At 42.7% G+C, this 19,970-nt stretch overlaps 1 protein-coding gene across 1 annotated transcript in view; it reads right to left on the bottom strand.

The window, feature by feature from the left end:
- Positions 1-17,776, bottom strand: part of LOC144695025 (solute carrier organic anion transporter family member 4C1-like) — a 197,330-nt gene extending 179,554 nt beyond the window's left edge. The window contains exon 1 of the mRNA XM_078565903.1: positions 17,031-17,776. Within this exon, the coding sequence (XP_078422029.1) occupies positions 17,031-17,244 (214 nt within the window). The 5' untranslated portion in view covers positions 17,245-17,776. The remainder of the gene's footprint in view (positions 1-17,030) is intronic.
- Between the last annotated feature and the right edge of the window lie 2,194 nt (positions 17,777-19,970).

The raw sequence follows: 19,970 nt of genomic DNA on the forward strand, positions 1-19,970 counted from the left end.
GTGCCTTCTGAGTCTGGGAGGTCCCATCAATGGGGAATTTGATTTAGTCTCCAGCCTAGGCATAAAGGGCATCTGTGACCATCATGATGCAACTGTGTGCAGCCGACTATGAAATGCTGCGGAGGTCTACAGCTGAGCCCTGAAGTGATCCAGTGAAGTTACCTTGACTACTACTGGCAGAGCCTAGCTACAAGTGGAGGAGTGAACTTCTCAATGACAAAAGTACCGATGTCTGTGACCATCTCCCTGGAGAGTCGCAGTCTCCTTTGGGACTGGCTTTCTGACATATCCAGGTAGCTTTGCCTGTTCCGGTATATCTGTTCTCTGGATAGTCTCTCCTTCTTTTCCTTGGCTCTGGCTCAGCAGTTGTGTGCTCCTGGTGCTCGGGAACTCTTCCTTGCTGTTCATGCTGCTGCTATGATTCCTCAATGGCCTCTTGGTGATAGAGCCAGTCCCATTTCTTGTTGACCAGGAGATGTCCAAGCAGCCTGGTTCAATGCCCTAATGTCCAGGCTATGCCAGTTGTGTTCACAACCCCCGGGGATGCAGGGACTTCACCCCTGCCTCTTTACCCACCCTTGAGGAGCTCCTGCAATTTTTCAGTACATGGAGTGAGACTTTTCAGCCAGTTCAAACAATTCAAATAAAGTTTCAAAGACTTGCCTTGCCTGCTGATTTGACTCCATTACTGTTCACGTCACCGCGCAACGGATGTGATTGCTGAAGGCTCTTGATTCTTGCCCGCCTCTTGGAAAATTACATTGCATCTGTAGCTGGGCCTTTTATTGTGGCCTCGGCAAGCTTAATTGCTGTTTTATGGTCTGGCTTGACGCCCATGCCCTTTCTGGCGCTGCACAAAAGATGGAGGATGGATTTCTGGCCCCACCCCGTCAGTGGCCATTTTGTTTCCCACCTCGATTTGAGATGGGAAATTCTGGCCTAAGTCTTTTAAAAACATTTGAACAGCAAAATGATACAGAAAGGAAGGATGTGGATGATTAAGAACCAAAAAAGGAACTCTCCTTGTGGAGGCAAAGAGAATGGCTGAGATATTGATGAGTAGTTTGCAAGTGTCTTCACAGAGGAAGAGGATAATGTCATAGTAAAGGAGAAAGAAGTAAAGAAACTGGATAAGATAAAAATAGATAAAGAGGAGATACTTAAAAAGTTTGCAGCACTCAAAATAGAAATGTCACCCAGTCTGAATGGGATGCATCCGAGATTGTTGAGGGAAGTAAAGGTTGAAAAAACAGGCTCTGGCCACAATCTTCTAATTCCTCTTAAATGTGGGAGCGCTGCCAGAGGACTAATGTTCCACATTTTTATCACACTTTGAGGAAAGGAACAAAATTTGCTAAGGGACAGAAGGCAGGTGGCTGTGGTGGGAAGTATAGAGTGGAGTCCCTCAGAGGTTGATAATAGGATTTCTGCTATTTTTCATATTTATTCATGAGCTGGACTTTAGTATACAGGGCATATTGTCAAATCTTGAAGATGACATAAAACTCAGCAAAGTAGAAAACAGTGAGGATAGTGCAAACCTCAGGAGGATGTACACAGATTGGTGTAATGGGCAGACACACAGGTTTAAATTTAATGCAGAATAGAGTGAAGCGATGAACTTTGGAAGGAAAAATGAGGAATCGCAATATAAACAAAATGGTACATTTTAAAGGGGATGGAGGTAAAGACAGATGTGAGTATTTATGAAAAGAAATTTTTGAAGATGTGAAGACAAGTTGACAGGGCTGTTAAAAAGGCATATGGGGTCCTTAGCTTTATAAGTAGAGGCATAGAATACAAGAACAAGGAAGTTATACTAAATCTTAGTAAATTACCAATTAGGCTTCAGCTAGAATATTGAGTATCTCATTTTAGGAAGGATGTCAAGGCCTTAGGTTTACTAAAATGGTGCCAGGAACATGGAACTTCAATTATGTAGAGAGCGGAGAGAAGCTGGGATTATACGGAGATTTAATAGAGGTGTTCAAAATCATTTGATAGAGTCAATAAGGAGAAACTATTTCCACCTGCAGTAACCAGGTGATACAGATTTAAAGTAACTGGCAAAAGAACCAGAGGTTACATCAACAATTTTTTTTAAGCAGCAAGTAATTATGATGTGAAATGTAATGCCTGAAAGTGTAGAAGCAGATTCAATAGTAACTTTCTATAGGGCATTGGATAAAAACATGATGGGAGGAAATTGCAGGGCGATGGAGAAAGAGCAGGGGAGTGGGACTAAATGGGTAGTTCTTTCAAAGAGCCAGCATAGGCATGATGAACCAAATGATCTCCTTCTTTGCTGTAAGATTCAATGGTTTTATGATTTATGGAAACATTGCTCCTGTCAGTAATAAAATTGTGTCCCATTTACAGAAATATTAAATACTTTAAAAAAGTACAGCACAAAATTTTCTGGTTGTGATGCAATGCCTGCTGACTTAATTTCTCATACATACTTACATAGTTAATGACAGGGCAAGAGATTCATATTCTGCCATGGAAAAAAGACTAATGAAATCTACAAAGTACAATATATTCAATTGCATTCAGTTTTATGTTAGTATTACAAGAAATTAAGCCAAGCTATGTTGTCAATTCTAACTTGGTGGTGATCCTGATAGTCGCAGATGTCAAAATTAAAGTAAATATCCAGAACAATTTCTATCTCCACTGGGGAATCTGAGCAGCTCCTGTAACATTTTTAGATTATTTTTTTCTCTATTTAAATATACTATTCTACATTAGAAAGAGGATTTATTTTGCTCTTTGAAATGCAGATAGGAAGGTGTGGCCAGTCCTTTCAATTGTGTGATATTGGCTGATATAATGAATCATGCTAAGGGCAACTGGTACAGAGGTATACAGTATTACTATGACTGGCAATGATACAGCTGCATCACTCTTCAAACAAGAATACAGAACAACTATTCATATCTAAATAGGGCTGGAGGAGGTTAGCAGACAAGGCCGTGGAGGTATTTGAAAACAAGGTTGAGAATTTCAAATTTGAGCTTGTGGTGAACCCTGCCTCTGTTCAACTGCTGCTGAAGCATTTATTCATGTCTTTGCTACCTGCCCATAGACTTGACTATTCCAATGCAATCTGGCCAGATTCCCACCCTCCACCCTCCAAAATATTGAGCGTCCACAATTTTAGTCATTTTAACATTGGTGGACATAGCTTCAAGCAGCCAAATTCCATCTCTGAACCCTTGTCGCCTCTCTATCTATCTTCTTCCTTGAAGTCGCTCCTTGAAGCCAACTCCTTGATCAAGTGTTTGGTCATTTGCTCTAATATCTCCTTATTTTCCTCAGTGTCAAATTTTGGTTGGTAATGCACCTGTAAAGCACCTTGAATTGTTTTACTAGGTTAAAGGTGCTATATAAATGCAAGTTGGTCCAATATCAGTCAACGAGTACAGGAGTGATGGATGACCAGGACTTGGCATTCAATAATGTCATTAAATGCATAACAGCTCACAATAGCTACAGATGAGGAAAGAGAGAAATAAATTATCATAGAATAATAAAATGTTATTGCAAGGAAATAGACCTTTTGGTCCATGATGTCTGCCAACATCCAACTTCCTGCTTGTTCACCCTTTTTTTTTACCCTTTTTTTCAACAATCATTTAAAGCAGAAAATTCCACATTCTAAATTCAAATTATTCAGACAGACTATTTCAGTCCTTAATCCCTAACACTACAATGTAAAATGCTGATTTCTAACCAGAGAATCACACAAAATAAATTATCCTTTCTATGTGAGCATTGATGGTGAGTGTTGGCTGGCAGTTTACTGATAGATTTGGTGGGGGAACAACACAGCTGACCCTGGTTATAGGTCATAGAATAAAAGGGACAGTAGCAACGTGGATACAAAATTGGCTGAGGGATAGGAAACAGGGAGTAATGGTTAATGGATATTTTTTGGGCTGGAAGAAGGTTTGTAGTGGAGTTCCCCAAGGGTCGGTATTGGGACCCTTGCCTTTCCTGATATATATAAATGATCTTGATCTTCGTGTGCAGGGGACAATTTCAAAGTTTGCGAATGACACAAAACTTGGGAGAATTGTAAACTGTGAGGAGGACAGTGTAGAACTTCAAAAGGACATTGACACATTTGTGGAATGGGCAGATAGGTGGCAGATGAAGTTCAATGCGGAAAAGTGTGAGGTGATACACTTTGGTACAAAGAACATGGAAAGACAGTATAAAATAAAGGATACTATTCTAAAGGGTATGCAGGAACAGAGAGGCTTGGGTGTATATATACATAAGTCATTAAAGGTGGCAGGGCAGGTGGAGAGAGCTGTTTCTAAAGCATACATTATTCTAGGCTTCATTAATAGGGGCATAGGGTCCAAGAGCTGGGAGGTTATGATGAACTTATATAGGACACTGGTTAGACCTCAATTGGGAGTATTGTGTACAGTTCTGGGCGCCACTCTATAGGAAGGGCATGAACGCATTGGAGAGAGTGCAGAACAGGTTTATGAGAATGGTTCCAGGGATGAGACACTTCACTTATGAGGGAAGATTGGAGAAGTTGGGACTGTTTTCCCTGGAGAGGAGAAGACTAAGAGGAGACTTGATAGAAGTTTTCAAATTCATGAGAGGTCTGGACAGAGTAGATAAGGAGAAACTGTTCCTAGTCGTAAACAGATCGAGAACCAGAGGGCACAGTTTAAAAGTGTTTTGCAAAAGAAGCAAATGCGAGGTGAGAAAATATTTTTTCACACAGCGAGTAGTTGGAGTTTGGAATGCACTGCCTGCAATTGTAGTGGAGGCAGGTTCGATTGAGGCATTCAAGAGGGCATTGGATCATTATTTAAATTGAAACAATAGAGGTTTATGGGGTAAAGGCAAGAGATTGGCATTAAGTTAAAATGCTCAGAGAGCTGGTGCAGACACGATGGGCCAAATGACCTCCTTCTACATCGTAACAATTCTGTGACTCTGTGGTCTTGCCTTTGCCTGATGCTGCAGATGTGCATCTTGTCTAGAGTAGTAGCAGATGTTCACTGTCAGATCAGAGAAGAAATTGTTAACTTAAGTTTCAAATGAAAAATATGACTTCAAGCACTGTTGATAGCTAAGGAACAGTCCAGAACTCAGAAAGAAATCAAGCTGAGTAAAATAAGAGAGATGATCACCTACAGGGAAATTAAATCTCGCCTCCAGAAGCTTAATTATTTTTAAAATATTTTTGAAAAAATACTAGCTAGAAAACTCAGGACCAGATAGCTTGTTTTGGGGCATGTAAAAAGGACTACATTAAACAAATATACTGACTGGTTCTGCAAATTTTGGTTAACAAAATATTTCACCTAAGTACAAGCCTTTGCAATTTGCCTTTGGGAATTTGCAAACATTATGCATTGTTGCAGCTTTTGTTTGAAGTCACAATGACAGTTTTACATTATTGGAGCTATGATGTGGTCCGGGCAGCAGAAAGGACATAAAATAAATCATATTATGAACCATCCCCTCTTACACAATCTCTCCTATCACTTGTCTCACTATTGCTACACTGACATGCTTGTGGCTCCAGGAATGGTCCTGATTTCTGACCTTGAAATCCTCCTTTTTAAGCTAGCTCCTAATTGTTGAGACCCTATACGCAGGACTGTTAACTCTATTTCTTTCTATGTCATTAGTTATAACATGAACTACACCTTCCCTTTTCCTCTCAAAAACTGCTCTGTGATAAACCCTTATCCTGGCACTTGGAGGCAGCACACTATTCAGGACCTTCCATTGTAACTGTAAAAGTGCTTACCTATTCCTTACCATAGAGTCCCTTTTTGCTACTGCATTTCATGACCCTCAATTTGGCAGCCACCTGCTCTTGTTCTCCTCTGTTTTTGTCAAATGTATTTATAACTGAGGGGAGGTCTTGTGATGCAGTGGGTAACATCCCTGACTCTGAGCCAGAATCTCCAGTTCAAGCCCCACTCCAGGATTTGTTAACCAATGAAGTTGCATTCATAATGTGGCCAAACAGGTTGAGTGTCAACTTATAAATCCTTCCAACATATAACAATGGTAGCGGGTAAGAGCAGGAGAGATTCCTAGTTAGCCATGTGATAGAAATAAATTGGAGCCTCTACCATCATTAGCTCCAGGCCACATGCATGTAAAATTGTATGTTGCCACAGCAATTCAGACTCCTTTGAGGGTTCAGTTGGCTGAACGGCTGACGTGGATCAGGTTGGTGTCAACAACACGTAGTTTGATCCCTGCTCTGGCTGGGCTGGATTCAGGGCCTGTCTCCTTGCCCCACCTGTGGTGGAGGTCATGGTGCTGTGGGTTGGACTTGCTTTCAGGCACAGAACTCAAGAAGATTTTTAACTGAATACCCCTTTAAAAATTCTCAGAAAGTCCCTGCTTCCTCTTCCTACCCTGATGGATGGTCACCCACGTTCCTTCCTCACTAAGTTGCTGGGAGGGCATAGAATTTGAGAATTTAAAGTGCTGTACCAGCTCCCTGAGGTATTCTTCATGTTGTTTCTGAAAGTGGGAGTGCAGTGGCGACAGCAACATGCCTGCCTATGGTGGGCAGATAGGTAAGCCAACGCCGTGCGGGCTCCACATTGTGAACCCTGGCAAGTAAGAGTAGGCAGCTGCACAGCGGGAGGTGGAGGCTGTGCTACATATTTAATTGATTTAACTGAGATTTAACTGACAGCGGCAGAAAACAACAAGGCTGTTGGCTTCCCTTCTCACAGCCTTTCCATGGCGTGTGGAATTTGTAAAGATGGAAGTGTCTGATCATCATGAGCCTCATGATGTCTCAGCCACTTCCCTGATGCTGATGGTGGCTATGGTGCTTCCCTCTCATTCCCACTGCTTGGGCTCAGTAGCACTCACACTGGTCACACAGTGGGGACTGACAACCTCCCTTACAGTGGACCATGCTAACCTGAGCTTTTGCCTCCGTAACTCGCCCACCATCCCTAATTGAACGCTGAACACAGATGTGGCCTGTTAATTGGCCATCTCCTTTAAAGTTAGGCAGGTGGGCGCACTACCTATACACGCGGGGCAGGGACCCAGATATGATCTCACTTTGGTTTCCTTACGTCATGTTCAGCTCAGAAAACTTGAGCTCAAACATGAGTGGTCAGAGACACTTGTTGAACATGTGGCTATCCTTGACACAAGGAGCATTCAGGATCTCCCTTATCTCATATGTGCCATACAGATTGCAATCCAGAAAACCACCAGAACCATGACTGGTCTTGCATTCTAGAGTTTGCACTCAAAGATGGCTGGTGCTGATTGGAGAATGAGGACCCTCCACAGTGAGCTGGTTAGCATAAACCTCAATACTAGTTGCAGGAAGGTATATCCCATCAACCAGCTGAAAACCAGAAAGCAGCAGTAAAAGATGTAAATAAAGTTATATTTTAAAGATCTCTTGCATATTAGTCAATTTGAGAAGAATCCAATACATGGCAGCAGTGGTTGTTGATCTTCATTAAAAGAATCTCCTGGAAACTGTAGAAAAGCAGAAAATTACTTACTGCTGACTGCACTGGAAACAGGTTTGGAAGGCCTGGTGGGTGGGATACATCTTCTTGCAACTAGCATTGAGATTTATTCTAGCCTGCTCATTTGGAGGGGAAGTCATATTTAACCAGGAGATACCTAGCATAATGGCATTTTAAAAGATATATAATTGCTTCATTTTATATATAATGAAATAGGACTGGTTCAGATTAACACTCTGATATATTCAATGGGTGAGGACAAAAGACATTTTGCATTTTGTAATCTCCAGGTACCAATTACCTAAACTCAATCAAAAGAAATGAATTGAATCAATGGATGGATTCATAACAGTTTTACACCCTTTGGGTGACCAAGCAAATCTTGCATAAACCAATACCTCAGTTAAGACAGAGAAACTTTTAAGGACTGGAAGCAGTAAGCGGAATGCAGTAGTTAGGGTAAGCAACTACCAACCAGCTAAAAAAGTGAAGAGCACAACAAATCGGAGGAACACAGCAACCAAAGTATGCATCCGAGCAAGATTATAGAAAAGGACTGGAGGCCTCGAAGGAGTAGAGAGCCAGTGAGAGATGTGGAAGATTCCCAGTACTTCCTAACCATTTATGTCTGGACATAATTATCACCTATACGGACATCTGAAGTTGGGTCAAATTCCTGGAACTCCCTAACAGCACTGTGGATGTACCTACACCAAAGAGACTGCAGCCTCAGGGACAAGGGCTACTCGCAGAGGACGTGGCTGATGACACCCGTGCGGTGGCCTCAGACTGCAGTGAGCGCAAAGGTACAATGAGGCTCATGCTGCAACTCACACCTTGGTGGAGCAAACCATCGGGATACTGAGAATGAGGTTCCAGCGCCTAGACTGGTCTGGTGGAGCTCTGCAATATAGTCCACAGAGGGTGTCACGCATCGTCGTCACCTGCTGCGTCGTTTACAACCTAATGGGGAGAGGAGCTGGCTGAAAAGGGGATGGAGGAGCTGGACTTCTCCTCTGATGAGGAAGACGTAGACGGAGATGAGGGTGAGGAGGGTCTCGAAGGCGACAATGATGGCGATGAGGCCATCGCACTGGCCAAACGAGGCAGGGGGTGCTCAGGAGGCCCTCATAGCTGCTAGATTTGTGGATGATGATGACAACATATAGTGAGGAGACACCATAGATCTTCACATTGCATCTGTGAATGTTTGACTCCAGTCTGGCTGATGGCAGCGCACATACCCTCTATGATAAGGCTCTTGTCATTGAGATGCAGCGGATGCCCTAATTGTCGCTCGATTCCAGGAGGATGATGACGACATGCAGTGAGGACACCCCATAGATCTTCACATAGCCTCTGTGAATATCTGACTCCTGTCTGGCTGAGGGCAGCTCGCTTGCACTCTGTGATCAGGGTCACATCTTGGAAACACAGCCATGAAACTAAATGCACCTGATCCTTTGTCAGCCTTCAGCATCTGACCTCTTCTGGAGTACAGTGTCACCAGTCACAGGTCCTGATGAGATGGGGGTGCTAGTCCCACCTCAAAGGTGCTGAGAGCACACAGAGAGAATGAAGGATCTCTGTGATGCCTGCCCACAACATTCTGGCAGCAATGATAAGCACCATGCAGACATCACTAATGTGTCCAGTGAGTGGGAAGCCGAACTATCACTTTGGTCTGAAGGCTGCACAAAGCACAGGAATGAGGCCCTGGAATGAGACACCTGCCTTTTTTTTGAGCAGGAACCACGGTTTCACATCTGAGTGACATGAACACTACTCAACAGAATAAGGAGCCATAGGCAATAATGAACATTATGTACAAGTGATTCACACCCATGCCCAGGCTGTGCAACTACATCTTCTTAACCTTCCTAACCTTACTGCTACATCTTGGTACTCAACCGACATCCACAACAGAGGTGGAGGCAGCCTGCTGACTGCTATGACCTGTCTGTGATTACCTTGCCGGGCGTCCTCTGGAGGGCCAAGACCTGGAGGGCCCCACCCTGCTTTTGGGGACCTGCTGTGGGGCAGTGTCACCCTCCTTGGCCTGCAGAGCTGGGGTTGCTGGGGTCACAGGAAGAGGGGATTTGGATGGGCAGGCATCCTGCTTGCACTCTCTTTATCTCTATTAATGTAGAACAAGCTGGCACACAATGAGAGGGAGAGGTCGCTGACTGGTAGAGGAATGCCTGAAATCAAGGTCCTCATGGACTTTGAAAAGAGAATCATACAGCTGGCCGGTGACAATCTGGACTGTTCCTGTGCTGATGGTGTGGTCGGCAGTGGTCTACCAAGTGAGGACTCAACAGTGCAACATCCATCGAGCAACCATGCTGCGAATGATGTGTCTTGTTTCATAGGCCACTGCCATGCATTAATTATCTCTCCTTGCTTCCACATCTGCCAAACAACCCAGGCCCTCCAATCAAGCCCTGAAGAAACTCTGAAGAATAATCTGAAGGCATCCTTATTGAAGACCCATCACAGCGCTCACCCATACCCTCCACCAGCGCAGAGATACACAGATTGGCCCGGCCAGCTGTATGATTCTCCTTTCAAAGTCCATGAGGACCTTGAATTCAGGCATTCCTCTACCAGTCAGTGACCTCTCCCTCTTGTTGTGTGCCAGCTTGTTCTACATTAATAGAGATAGAGAGAGTGCAAGCAGGATGCCTGCCAGGCCAGATGATAAGTATAAAAGCAAAATACCGCAGATGCTAGAAATCTGAAACAAAAACAAAAATAGCTGGAAAAACTCAGCAGGTCTGACAGCACTTCACTTGCACTTCCCTCAATTTAGACTACTGCATTCCCTGCTCCCAATGTGGTCTCCTCTACATTGGAGAGACCAAACGCAGACTGCGTGACCACTTTGCAGAACACCTTCGGCCTGTCCGCAAGCATGACCCAGACCTCCCTGTCGCTTGCCATTTCAACACATTGCCCTGCTCTCATGCCCACATGTCCGTCCTTGGCCTGCTGCAATGTTCCAGTGAAGCTCAAAGCAAACTGGAGGAACAGCACCTCATCTTCCGATTAGGCACTTTACAGCCTTCTGGACTTAACATTGAGTTCAACAACTTCAGATCATGAACTGTCTCCTCCATCCCCAACCCCTTTCCGATCCCCCCCCTTTTCTATTAATTTATACATTTTAATATATTTTTCTTTTCCTAACTATTTCTATTATTATTTTTAAATGTATTTCCATCCATTGTTTTATCTCCACCTTTTAGCCTATTTCAATCCCTTCCCCCTACCCCACCCCCATTAGGGCCATCTGTCACTTGCTCATCCTGCTTTCCACCCTTAGCACATCCTTTAGCTAATATCACCACCGTCAACGCCCCTTTGTTCTTTTGTCTATGACATCTTTGGCAATCTCTTCTTTGCCTCCACCTATCACTGGCCCTCTACCCAGCTCTACCTGTCCCACCCTCCTATAACAGCTTATATTTCACCTCATTTCTATTTTTCTTTAGTTCTGATGAAGAGTCATACGGACTCGAAATGTTAACTCTGTCTTGCTCTCCACAGGTGCTGTCAGACCTGCTGAGTTCTTCCAGATGATAAGTATGCCTGGCATGTATGGGTGGTGAGTGGTCCAATGAACATCCCGGAGGACAATGAAGGTGTGTGTGAAAGAGTGAATAGTAATGTCCCTTGCACTGGCAGTGAGTGAGATCCCTGTGGATGTGTGATGGGTTTGTGAGTGTGTGAGTTGAGAGCGATGAGTGACCTACCCTGACAGAATGGAGGAGACCATTCATCCTCTTTCAGCACTGGGTGGCTGTCCTCTTTTGCAGGGCATTGGCATTGACCACTGCTGCCACCGTCTCCCATGCTAGATTGGTGATGTTGCTGTCCCTCCTGTGGCCAGAGCAGGGGTAGAGGACATCATGGCGGGCCTCCACTGCATCCAAAAGGCACTTGAGGGACACGTCACTAAACCAGGGGCTGCAGTCTTCTTGCCTCTCGGGGCCATGTCTTCTTTGCAGCAGTCCTGGGCTGGAGGCACTAAGAGGTGTGCGTGCGGCTGCACTTTAAATATGGCGCCCAGTGTGGCAAGGTGATGGGATGGCTGGTGAATGAGAGACCGCCCGCCCTTGAAATGGCTTGAACTATCTCTTCTTTAAAGGCAGCCCATTGTTCAGTTACAATTTTGCCTGCTGCTCATTGATTCCAATTTATCTTGGCTAGATCTATTCTTATCCCACTGAAGTTAGCTATCACCATTAATTATTCTTACTCTGATTTGCTCCTTGTCTTTTTTTATAGCCAACTTTATGTGAGGGAGTCTATATTTTTAAACTTAATCTGTATGTTTTTGAGGCAGACCCTACCTCAAAACAGAAGCTGAACTGAACATGAAACTGAAAAGGAAGCAGAAAAGATAAATCCAGAAATAAAACTGAACTTCCCAGTCTCTAACAAAATCAGAAGCAAGCTAAGGTTGGGGAATAGAAACTGAAACCTTGTTGAAAGATTCAACAAGGACTCAAATCAGTCCAAGATGTACAGTTACAGCTTTTGAGTCCACTGATGCAGAACAGGCAAGCTGAAGAAGACATAAGAAGAGGCTAGATTCAGAAGCTGAGAATAAGCAAAGAGATTAGGTTGCTGCAGCTGTTTCTGTTACTTGAAAATAACATTGATGGATTTATACCATCCAGACAGATTTGAGCATATTCTGCAGAGATGTGCTACTTGTGGTGAAGACCATGCCCGTGGAACTCAGGTTGATTGTGCGCTGCTGTCAGCTGAGAATCAGATAAACTGCTAGAAAGATCAGAGTTGAAATTCCTCATGAGGAAGACAGAGTTTGAAGGACTTTGTGACTCACTGTGATCACGACTATCTGAGTGGACTGCTCACCCAATTTTTAAGATCTATCTTGGTTGGACGTGCTCCTTAATGTGCAACTTATAGTTTATATTTGACCACAATTTGTCTGTTAATTCAAGTTTAACTCATGTTAATTCTGGATGTAAGAGTATAGGATAGATAGTATATAGTGTCTGCTTTGCTGACTCTCGTACAATAAAAACTCTTCTGTTTTAAACCGTGGAATCTTGTGGCTTCATTCTCTTAGTAAATAACTGTGATTTCAAATTGCATCTACTTTAAAAAGAAGTTACTGGTCTCTACCAAGATTGTAACACTTATGATACAATGATTACTGTCCCCTAAATGTTCCCCTACAGAAGCTTGATCCACTTGGCCCACTTCATTCCCAAGAACCAGGTCCAGCAATACCTCCTTTCTCATTGGACTGGAAACATGCTGATGTAGAAAATTCAAATGCACATTCTCTAGAAACTCTTTCCCCTCTCTGCCCTTTACACTAGTACTATCCCAGTCTATATTCTGATAATTAAAGTCCCCCATTATAACTACTTGATAAATTTTGCACTTCTTCGTAGTTTTCTTGCAAATTTGTTCTCCTACATCTTTCCCCTTAGTTGGTGGCCTATAGACTACACCAAGCAATGTAATTGCATCTTTTTTGTTCCTGAGCTCTAGCCAAATAGATTCTGTCCTTGGTGCCTCTGGGAAATTCTCTTTCTCTAGCACTGCAATATTCTTAATACTGCCACCCCTTTTCCTTTCTTTCCTTTCCTGTGTTTCCTGAACATCTTGTATCCAGGAATATTTAATACCCAGTCCTGCCCTACTTTGAGCAAGGTCTATGTTATAGCCGTAACATTATATTTCCATATATCACATCGGCATTTCACCAAGCTTACTTACCACACTCCACACATTCACATACATGCACTGAAACCCTAATTTACACTTTATTACTTTTTTCCTTATGCTGAACCCACCTAATACCTTACTATTTCCTCATATATTTACTGTTTTACAGTACAGATAGTACTATCTGTCTCTCCCAATATTCTGTGCAGCTTCATATCCCTCTCTATTACATCCTGGTTCCCACACCTTTGCCAAGTTAGATTAAACCCTCCCACTACCACTAGCAAATCACCCGCAAGGAAATTGGACCCAACTCTGTTTAGTGCAACCCATCCAGTCTGTACAGGTTCCATCTCTGCCCAGAACTGATCCCAATGTCCCAAGAATATAAAGCCCTCCCTGCTGCATCATCTCTCCAGCTATGCATTCATCAGCTCTATCCTCTTAAATCTATACTCACTAATTCATGGTCCTGGAAGTAATCTGGAGATTACTACTTTTGAGGTCCTTCTAGCTAATTTTCTACCCAGTTCCTTAAATTCTGACTGCAGGACCACATCCCTCCTTCTACCCATGCCGTTGGTACCAATGTGGACCATGACCACTGACTGTTCACACACGCCTCTCAGGGTGCTCTACAGCCATTCAGTGACGCCCTTGACCCTGGCACCAGGGAGGCAAAATACCATCCTGGATTCACGTCTGTTGCTGCAGGAACTCCTGTCTGTTCCCCCATCAAATCTCTTATCACTATTGCTCTTCCAATCTTCTCCATGCCTCTTTGTACAACTGAGCCAACCATGGTTCCATGGACTTGGTTCTTGCTGCACTCCCAGGTGAACCATCAATTTCAGCAGTATTCACAACTTAGTACTAGTTGGAGATTGATGTTCACGCAAGGGACACCCATACTACCTGCCTATTTCTTCTTGACTGCCTGGTGGTCACCCATTCCCTCTCCCTGCATACCCTTAAGCTATGGGGTGACCACATTTATAAACATGCTATCCACATAGCTCTCAATCTCACAGATGCACCACAGTGATGCCTGCTGCTGCTCAAGCTCCAAAGCCTGGGGTTCAAGATGATGCAGTTGATGACACTTCCTGCACATATGGTTATCCAGAACACAGGACCTATCTATTAAATAATAAAACTTACTGCTGAAAAAAATTAAAACCCATCAGCTACTCACTTTTCTTCTTCTGTTGTCACTTAAAAATAGGTAGGTTAATTGAAATGCTTTACTTAACCGTTATTATCAAAATAAAATGTAACTTTTAATTTCCCAGTTCCTTAGATTAACTTCCTGACTTTGGGGAAAGGGAAACAAAGCTACAATACTCACCAGCTTATCAACTCATGGCCTTCCTGTGATGTCATAATGTTTCTTTTTCTCACTCTCACTTCAGTAATTCCGGCCTGCTTCACGCTCCTCCTGGTCCGCTTCACAGTGATCCTGACCTGCTTCACTCTCCTCCTGGTCTGCTTCACAGTGATCCTGATCTGCTTCACTCTCCTCCCAGTCTGCTTCACAGTGATCCTGACCTGCTTCACACCCCTCCTGGTAGCTTCACAGTGACACTGACTTGTTTTACACTCCTCCTGGTCCACTTCAAAGTGACACTGACCTGCTTCACATTTCTCCCGGTCCACTTCACAGTGATCCTGACCTGCTTCACACGCCTCCTGGTCCGCTTCACAGTGATCCTATCCTGCTTCACACTCCTCCTGGTCTGCTTCATAGTGATCCTGACCTGCTTCACACTCCTTCTGGTCTGCTTCAAAGTGATCCTCACAGTGACCCTGAACTGCTTCACAAGGATCCCAATATGCTTCATGTTCCCCCTGCTCTGCTTCACAGTGATCCCGCCCTACTTCACAATCCTCCCAGTCTGCTTCACAGTGATCTTGACCTGCTGCACACTCCTCTAGATACTTCTGTATTCTCTACTCACAATGCTGGCACCTCTGCATTGGGGAGATCAAATGCTGATTGGATAATTGCTGTGCAGAACACATCTGTTCAGTCCGCAAGCATAGCCCTGTGCCTCCAGTGGCCTGTCATTTTAATTCTCCACCTTGCTCTCACGCTGACATCCCTGTCCTCAGCCTACTACACTGTTCCAGTGAAGCACAACATAAGCTCCAGGAACAGCACCTCATCTTTCAATTTGGCACTTTACAGCTTCTGGACTCAACACTGAGTTCAACAATTTTAGACCATAATCTCTGCTCCTCCTTTTGATCCTTTTCTTTGCATGTGTCAGCCTTAATCTTGTTTTTCTCGTTTTTGCTTTTGCGTGTTAGCTGTTCATTATTCTGACATTCACACTTCCTCTGGACCCATCTTTTGTTGCTTTACTTGTCCCATTACTATTTTCTTTGGTTCTGCCCCACCAAATCTTTTGTCATTTGATGTCTCCCATCTTCAACCCTATCTCACCATTTTGTTCTTTTTCCACCCTCCCCCATTTCACCTAAATAAAAACTACTACATTTCTAACTTTTTAGAGTTTTGATGAAAGGCCAAGACCTAAAACTTTAACTCAGTTTTTTTCTCCCTCTTCAGATGCTGCCAGGCCTGCTGAGTGTTTTCAGAATTTTCTGTTCTTATTGCATAAACATCTGTTTGTGCTGCACACCAGCTGAACTTCTTTGACAAAGCTTTTGGTCATCTGCCCTAATGTGGTCATATGTGACATGGTGTCAAACTTTGTTTTATAACACTTCTCTGGAACGTTATTATATTAACAGCACTAAATAAATACCAGTTATTGCTGTTGTTGATGGAATGGAAGCTCAGGCGCTTGATGAATATGCCTGAGTTAATTGCCACTGGCATGCAATGAATATCATCTTGTACCTGTGAGAAACCAGCCAGAGCCGCAAACCCAACCACCCGCTCATTCTGACCAGCAGCATCACAGGAGAGATGTACACAATTGCTGGCTCTGGTATCCATCTTGTGCATTTGTGCGTTGCCGACAGTGAGATCCTACAAATGTTTCCGGCAGATCACTGGAAGGATCCAGAAGCAAAGAAGTTGAGAGTTGTGGTAATTTAGACAGCCACTGGTAAATCATGCCTACCAGGTCCACTTGGCAGTAGGTCTTATTCCAGCTGGCTGCAAATGTCTGCCCTGCAAGACCCAAAGCCTCCTGATACATTAGTGTTCTGATTTAACTTTTCCAGCTACATCCAGATCCAGGTGTTCACCCATGTTAAAATGCCCCCCCAGAGATTTTAGTTCCTAAGTGCCAGAAGGAAAGAATTATTACAGCAGCAACATCTAAATGGCATTTTGCCACCCTTGTAAACAATTTCTTAATCTCTTTGATACAGTTTTAAAATGTGTCCTTTAGCTCTGCAGATTAAGTGGTAATACTCAGATTATATATCATATGTGAAACCAATTTTACACTCAAATTTATTTGACCCATTGGTTCGTGGTTAATTCATGCTAATTAAAAGAACATCTACAATATATTTGCTTTAGTTAAATAAGTGGAGAAGTAGGGCTGCGATAATAATCTTGATAAAGAGAAAACCTAAGTGATTTCCATACATTCCACTTAAATTATGCAATATCATTTATTATAGCTGTAGAAGCATATACAATCCAAACTGCCTCTCCTGTCGACCTGAAGGAAGTTGCAGAAAGGTAGCGTGTGATATGATCACATATCTACACGTTGCTGCCTTAAGAGTTTTAAGAGTAAGAAAGTTTGTCTATGTGTCTCCCTTTCAATGACAGACCAGATTCAGCAAGAATCTAAAAGAAGATAAAATTGGAAAGAAAATTGTAACAATTACCTTGAATGATACCCAGTAGACTGTAAAAGGCTAAATATCCTTTTGGGTTGTTGCAGTATTGAAGGCATTTTGGTGTGAATGTTCCCCAACCACATGGTCCTTCCTCAAATTCTTGTTCAGATGTTTCAATTTTTTCTGGTTTAGAGTTTGAGTTTTGTTGTACATTTAGATTGTCATCAACGATGAATGTCGGATTATCCACTCCTTTGTCCATTTTGTTAACCAATTATGTTAAAGCAATACTGTCAAGCAGTTAAAAAATTCACAGCAGTCAGGGCACAGTGAACAAACTATATAACCCGAAGTCCTTTCATATAAAATAGTTCTGTTAAATCATTTGATTCCTTTTCAGGACGTTGCTTGGTTTCAAGACAGTAAATTCCAGATCTGCCAGCTGACTGCAAAATAAAAATTATTTTTTCCTATCTGACATTGAAGTCAGTGTGTTTGCAATCCATCTAGTTGTAAATTCAGTTCAGCTCTGCCCAGGAGTGATGTGCAGTATTGCATTCCCATCAATTGGAGGCAGAACAAAAGTTCCAGTTAATCCAATCAGCATGCTGATATTGCAATTATGGACACATGCCAGCTAATATGTGTCTTGCAAAATATTCTATCTATGGGAGATATATTTCCAATCGTCACTGTACATCCTTTTTCATACGAATGAATCTGATATTCAATGTAAACATTCAATTTCTGAGCTCAAATTCATGTATTTCTGCACTTAAACTTCTAGAAAAGCAGGAAGTCCATGTTATGTTGTTTCGTTGAAGTGCTGCCGCTTGCTTAACCCATTGAGAACTGAAAGCGCTTCATACTATTAAAAATTCACGGGTATTGAAGTGGTAGAAAAACGAAAATGTGAACAGCATGGGACTGAAACAGCGGGTGAAAACAGGCGACCAGGGCAAAATAACAAGAAAATTACAAAAAATATATACTTAGGTACATATCAGTCGGTTTTAAAGAATTAATTGACCCCTAACCTGTACGATACACATATCAGGGAATCATATTTCATTGAGTTACCAAGTATGTGACAAAGGCACCAATCATAAATATTCTCAGAATTTAGTGAAGGGTACAAAGAGCGAGAGAAACGTAACCAACAACTGAAATAATAAAATAAAACCAAGATGTCGAGTGCCTAACTTGAGGTATTGAAGAAACCGAGAAGAAGCCAGGCTGCGGGCCAAGAGCAGCAGCGGCTAGCAGAGGAGCGGGCAGGGGGCACAGGTCAAGGAATCACAGGTCAGGGAGTCACAGGTCAGGGGGGCGGCCCCACCTGGTAGGTGATGACTGCAGGGAGGCGGCGGCCGGGCACGGCGGGTGTGAGGGAGGGATGGACAGAGCCTGGGGTGGGGCAGCGGTGCTGCTGTTGGGAGTGACAGCAGCTCCCACACCGAGCAAGCATCCTCAATCATTCATGGTTCACGGTCTTTTAACAATAACATCAGCTCCGCAAATTTGGGTTGATTCTTTTGATCCCGAAACTTATTCTTGGTGTTACTTTCTGCCACAGAGGGAAGGTCAGGCAGCCGCCACACACAAGAGCAGAGTTCAGAGCAAGAGATCAGGCAGGGATGAAGGTGAAACCCAAGTTAGTGCAGCGGTTAGTTGTTGCCAAGCATCAACAATTGACCTAAATTATACCCTCATAAGTTCACTTCTTTTCATGGTAGAACTGAAATAGTTGTGAATTATGAAAAATCCTATTTCGAAAACAATTCCTTCTTGTTATTCCAGCATCGCTCTGAAGGAAAGGGCATCACTAAACCCCTTTTTCATATCATAAACTGCCTGTTCAATCTTCCACACAATGTGTCCTTGCCTTTAAATTTAGACAAAAGAAACTTGACCTTGGTAGCCAAGATTGATGTTTTTGCTCAATCATATCTAATGCCTTCCCCTCTCCTCCCTACCTCTGCCTTTTCCTCATCACTCCAACCGATTTGTGTATTCCAAGTCAGTCCCTATACTCCAAATTGCAATCTATCTGCCAATCTACCTAAACCGACCTTCATCAGAATGCTACTTCCATGAAGTCCATTTCTTGCTTCCGCAACCACTTCAAAACTGTGCCCAACTTTTCTTTCTAAACTTTATTTTCACTGACATTGTCAATCTTACCAGCAATTCCTGCAACCATTAGACAGAGGAGCCTGAGTATGGATTCAAAAATAAGTGGCAAAGAGAAAGACAGTGCACCACTCAGTCTTACCCAGTACTGAAGGAACCAGATACTTGGCACAAAATGAAAAAAAGGAAAATCAGCCAAGAACTTTAAATTGTGAAAAGGACAAAAATAGGTAGTGCACAATATAAAAGAATAGACTCCTACATTGTTTCATAACAAAAGCTATAAAAGACAAATGACAAAAAATAATTAAATTATAAAAAAACAAATTGAAACTAGATATAAACAGAAATCTGAAAAAATCTAGACAAAGAAACTTCCATTATAATGGTCAACAAATTCATTCATTAGCCTGCCACATGAAATACATGTGTATCATGCTATCATTTTCACTTTTTCCCAAAACATGGCAAAATTATACATTGTTTTGGAGGATCATTGATTGTGTTGCTTACTCAACATAATATTTTACCCTTACCGAGACTGAAGCTCTTTTTTCTTATTTTATTCCTCTGGCAGGAAGGTTAATAATGGTGTGATCTGGCAACTTCTCATGAGAGTTAGGAAAAGAGTGTCGAGATTCTGGATAGAAGTAGGAAATTTATGTCCATGATTTGAGATAATCACATATGCATTGTAGAAGGGGTCAGCTTGAGGAGAAAATATCCTTTCTTCATTTTAAGCTTTATGTTTCCAACAGTTGCAACAAAAGCCATTCAATATTAATAGATAGGTATTTTCATTGGGATGTGTCTAGTGTCCATGCAAATGACTAATTCCATTATTGCAAGAGGCTCCAA

This window comes from Cetorhinus maximus, chromosome 2 (genome assembly GCF_964194155.1).
Source record: "Cetorhinus maximus chromosome 2, sCetMax3.hap1.1, whole genome shotgun sequence".
Classification (NCBI taxonomy): domain Eukaryota; kingdom Metazoa; phylum Chordata; class Chondrichthyes; order Lamniformes; family Cetorhinidae; genus Cetorhinus; species Cetorhinus maximus.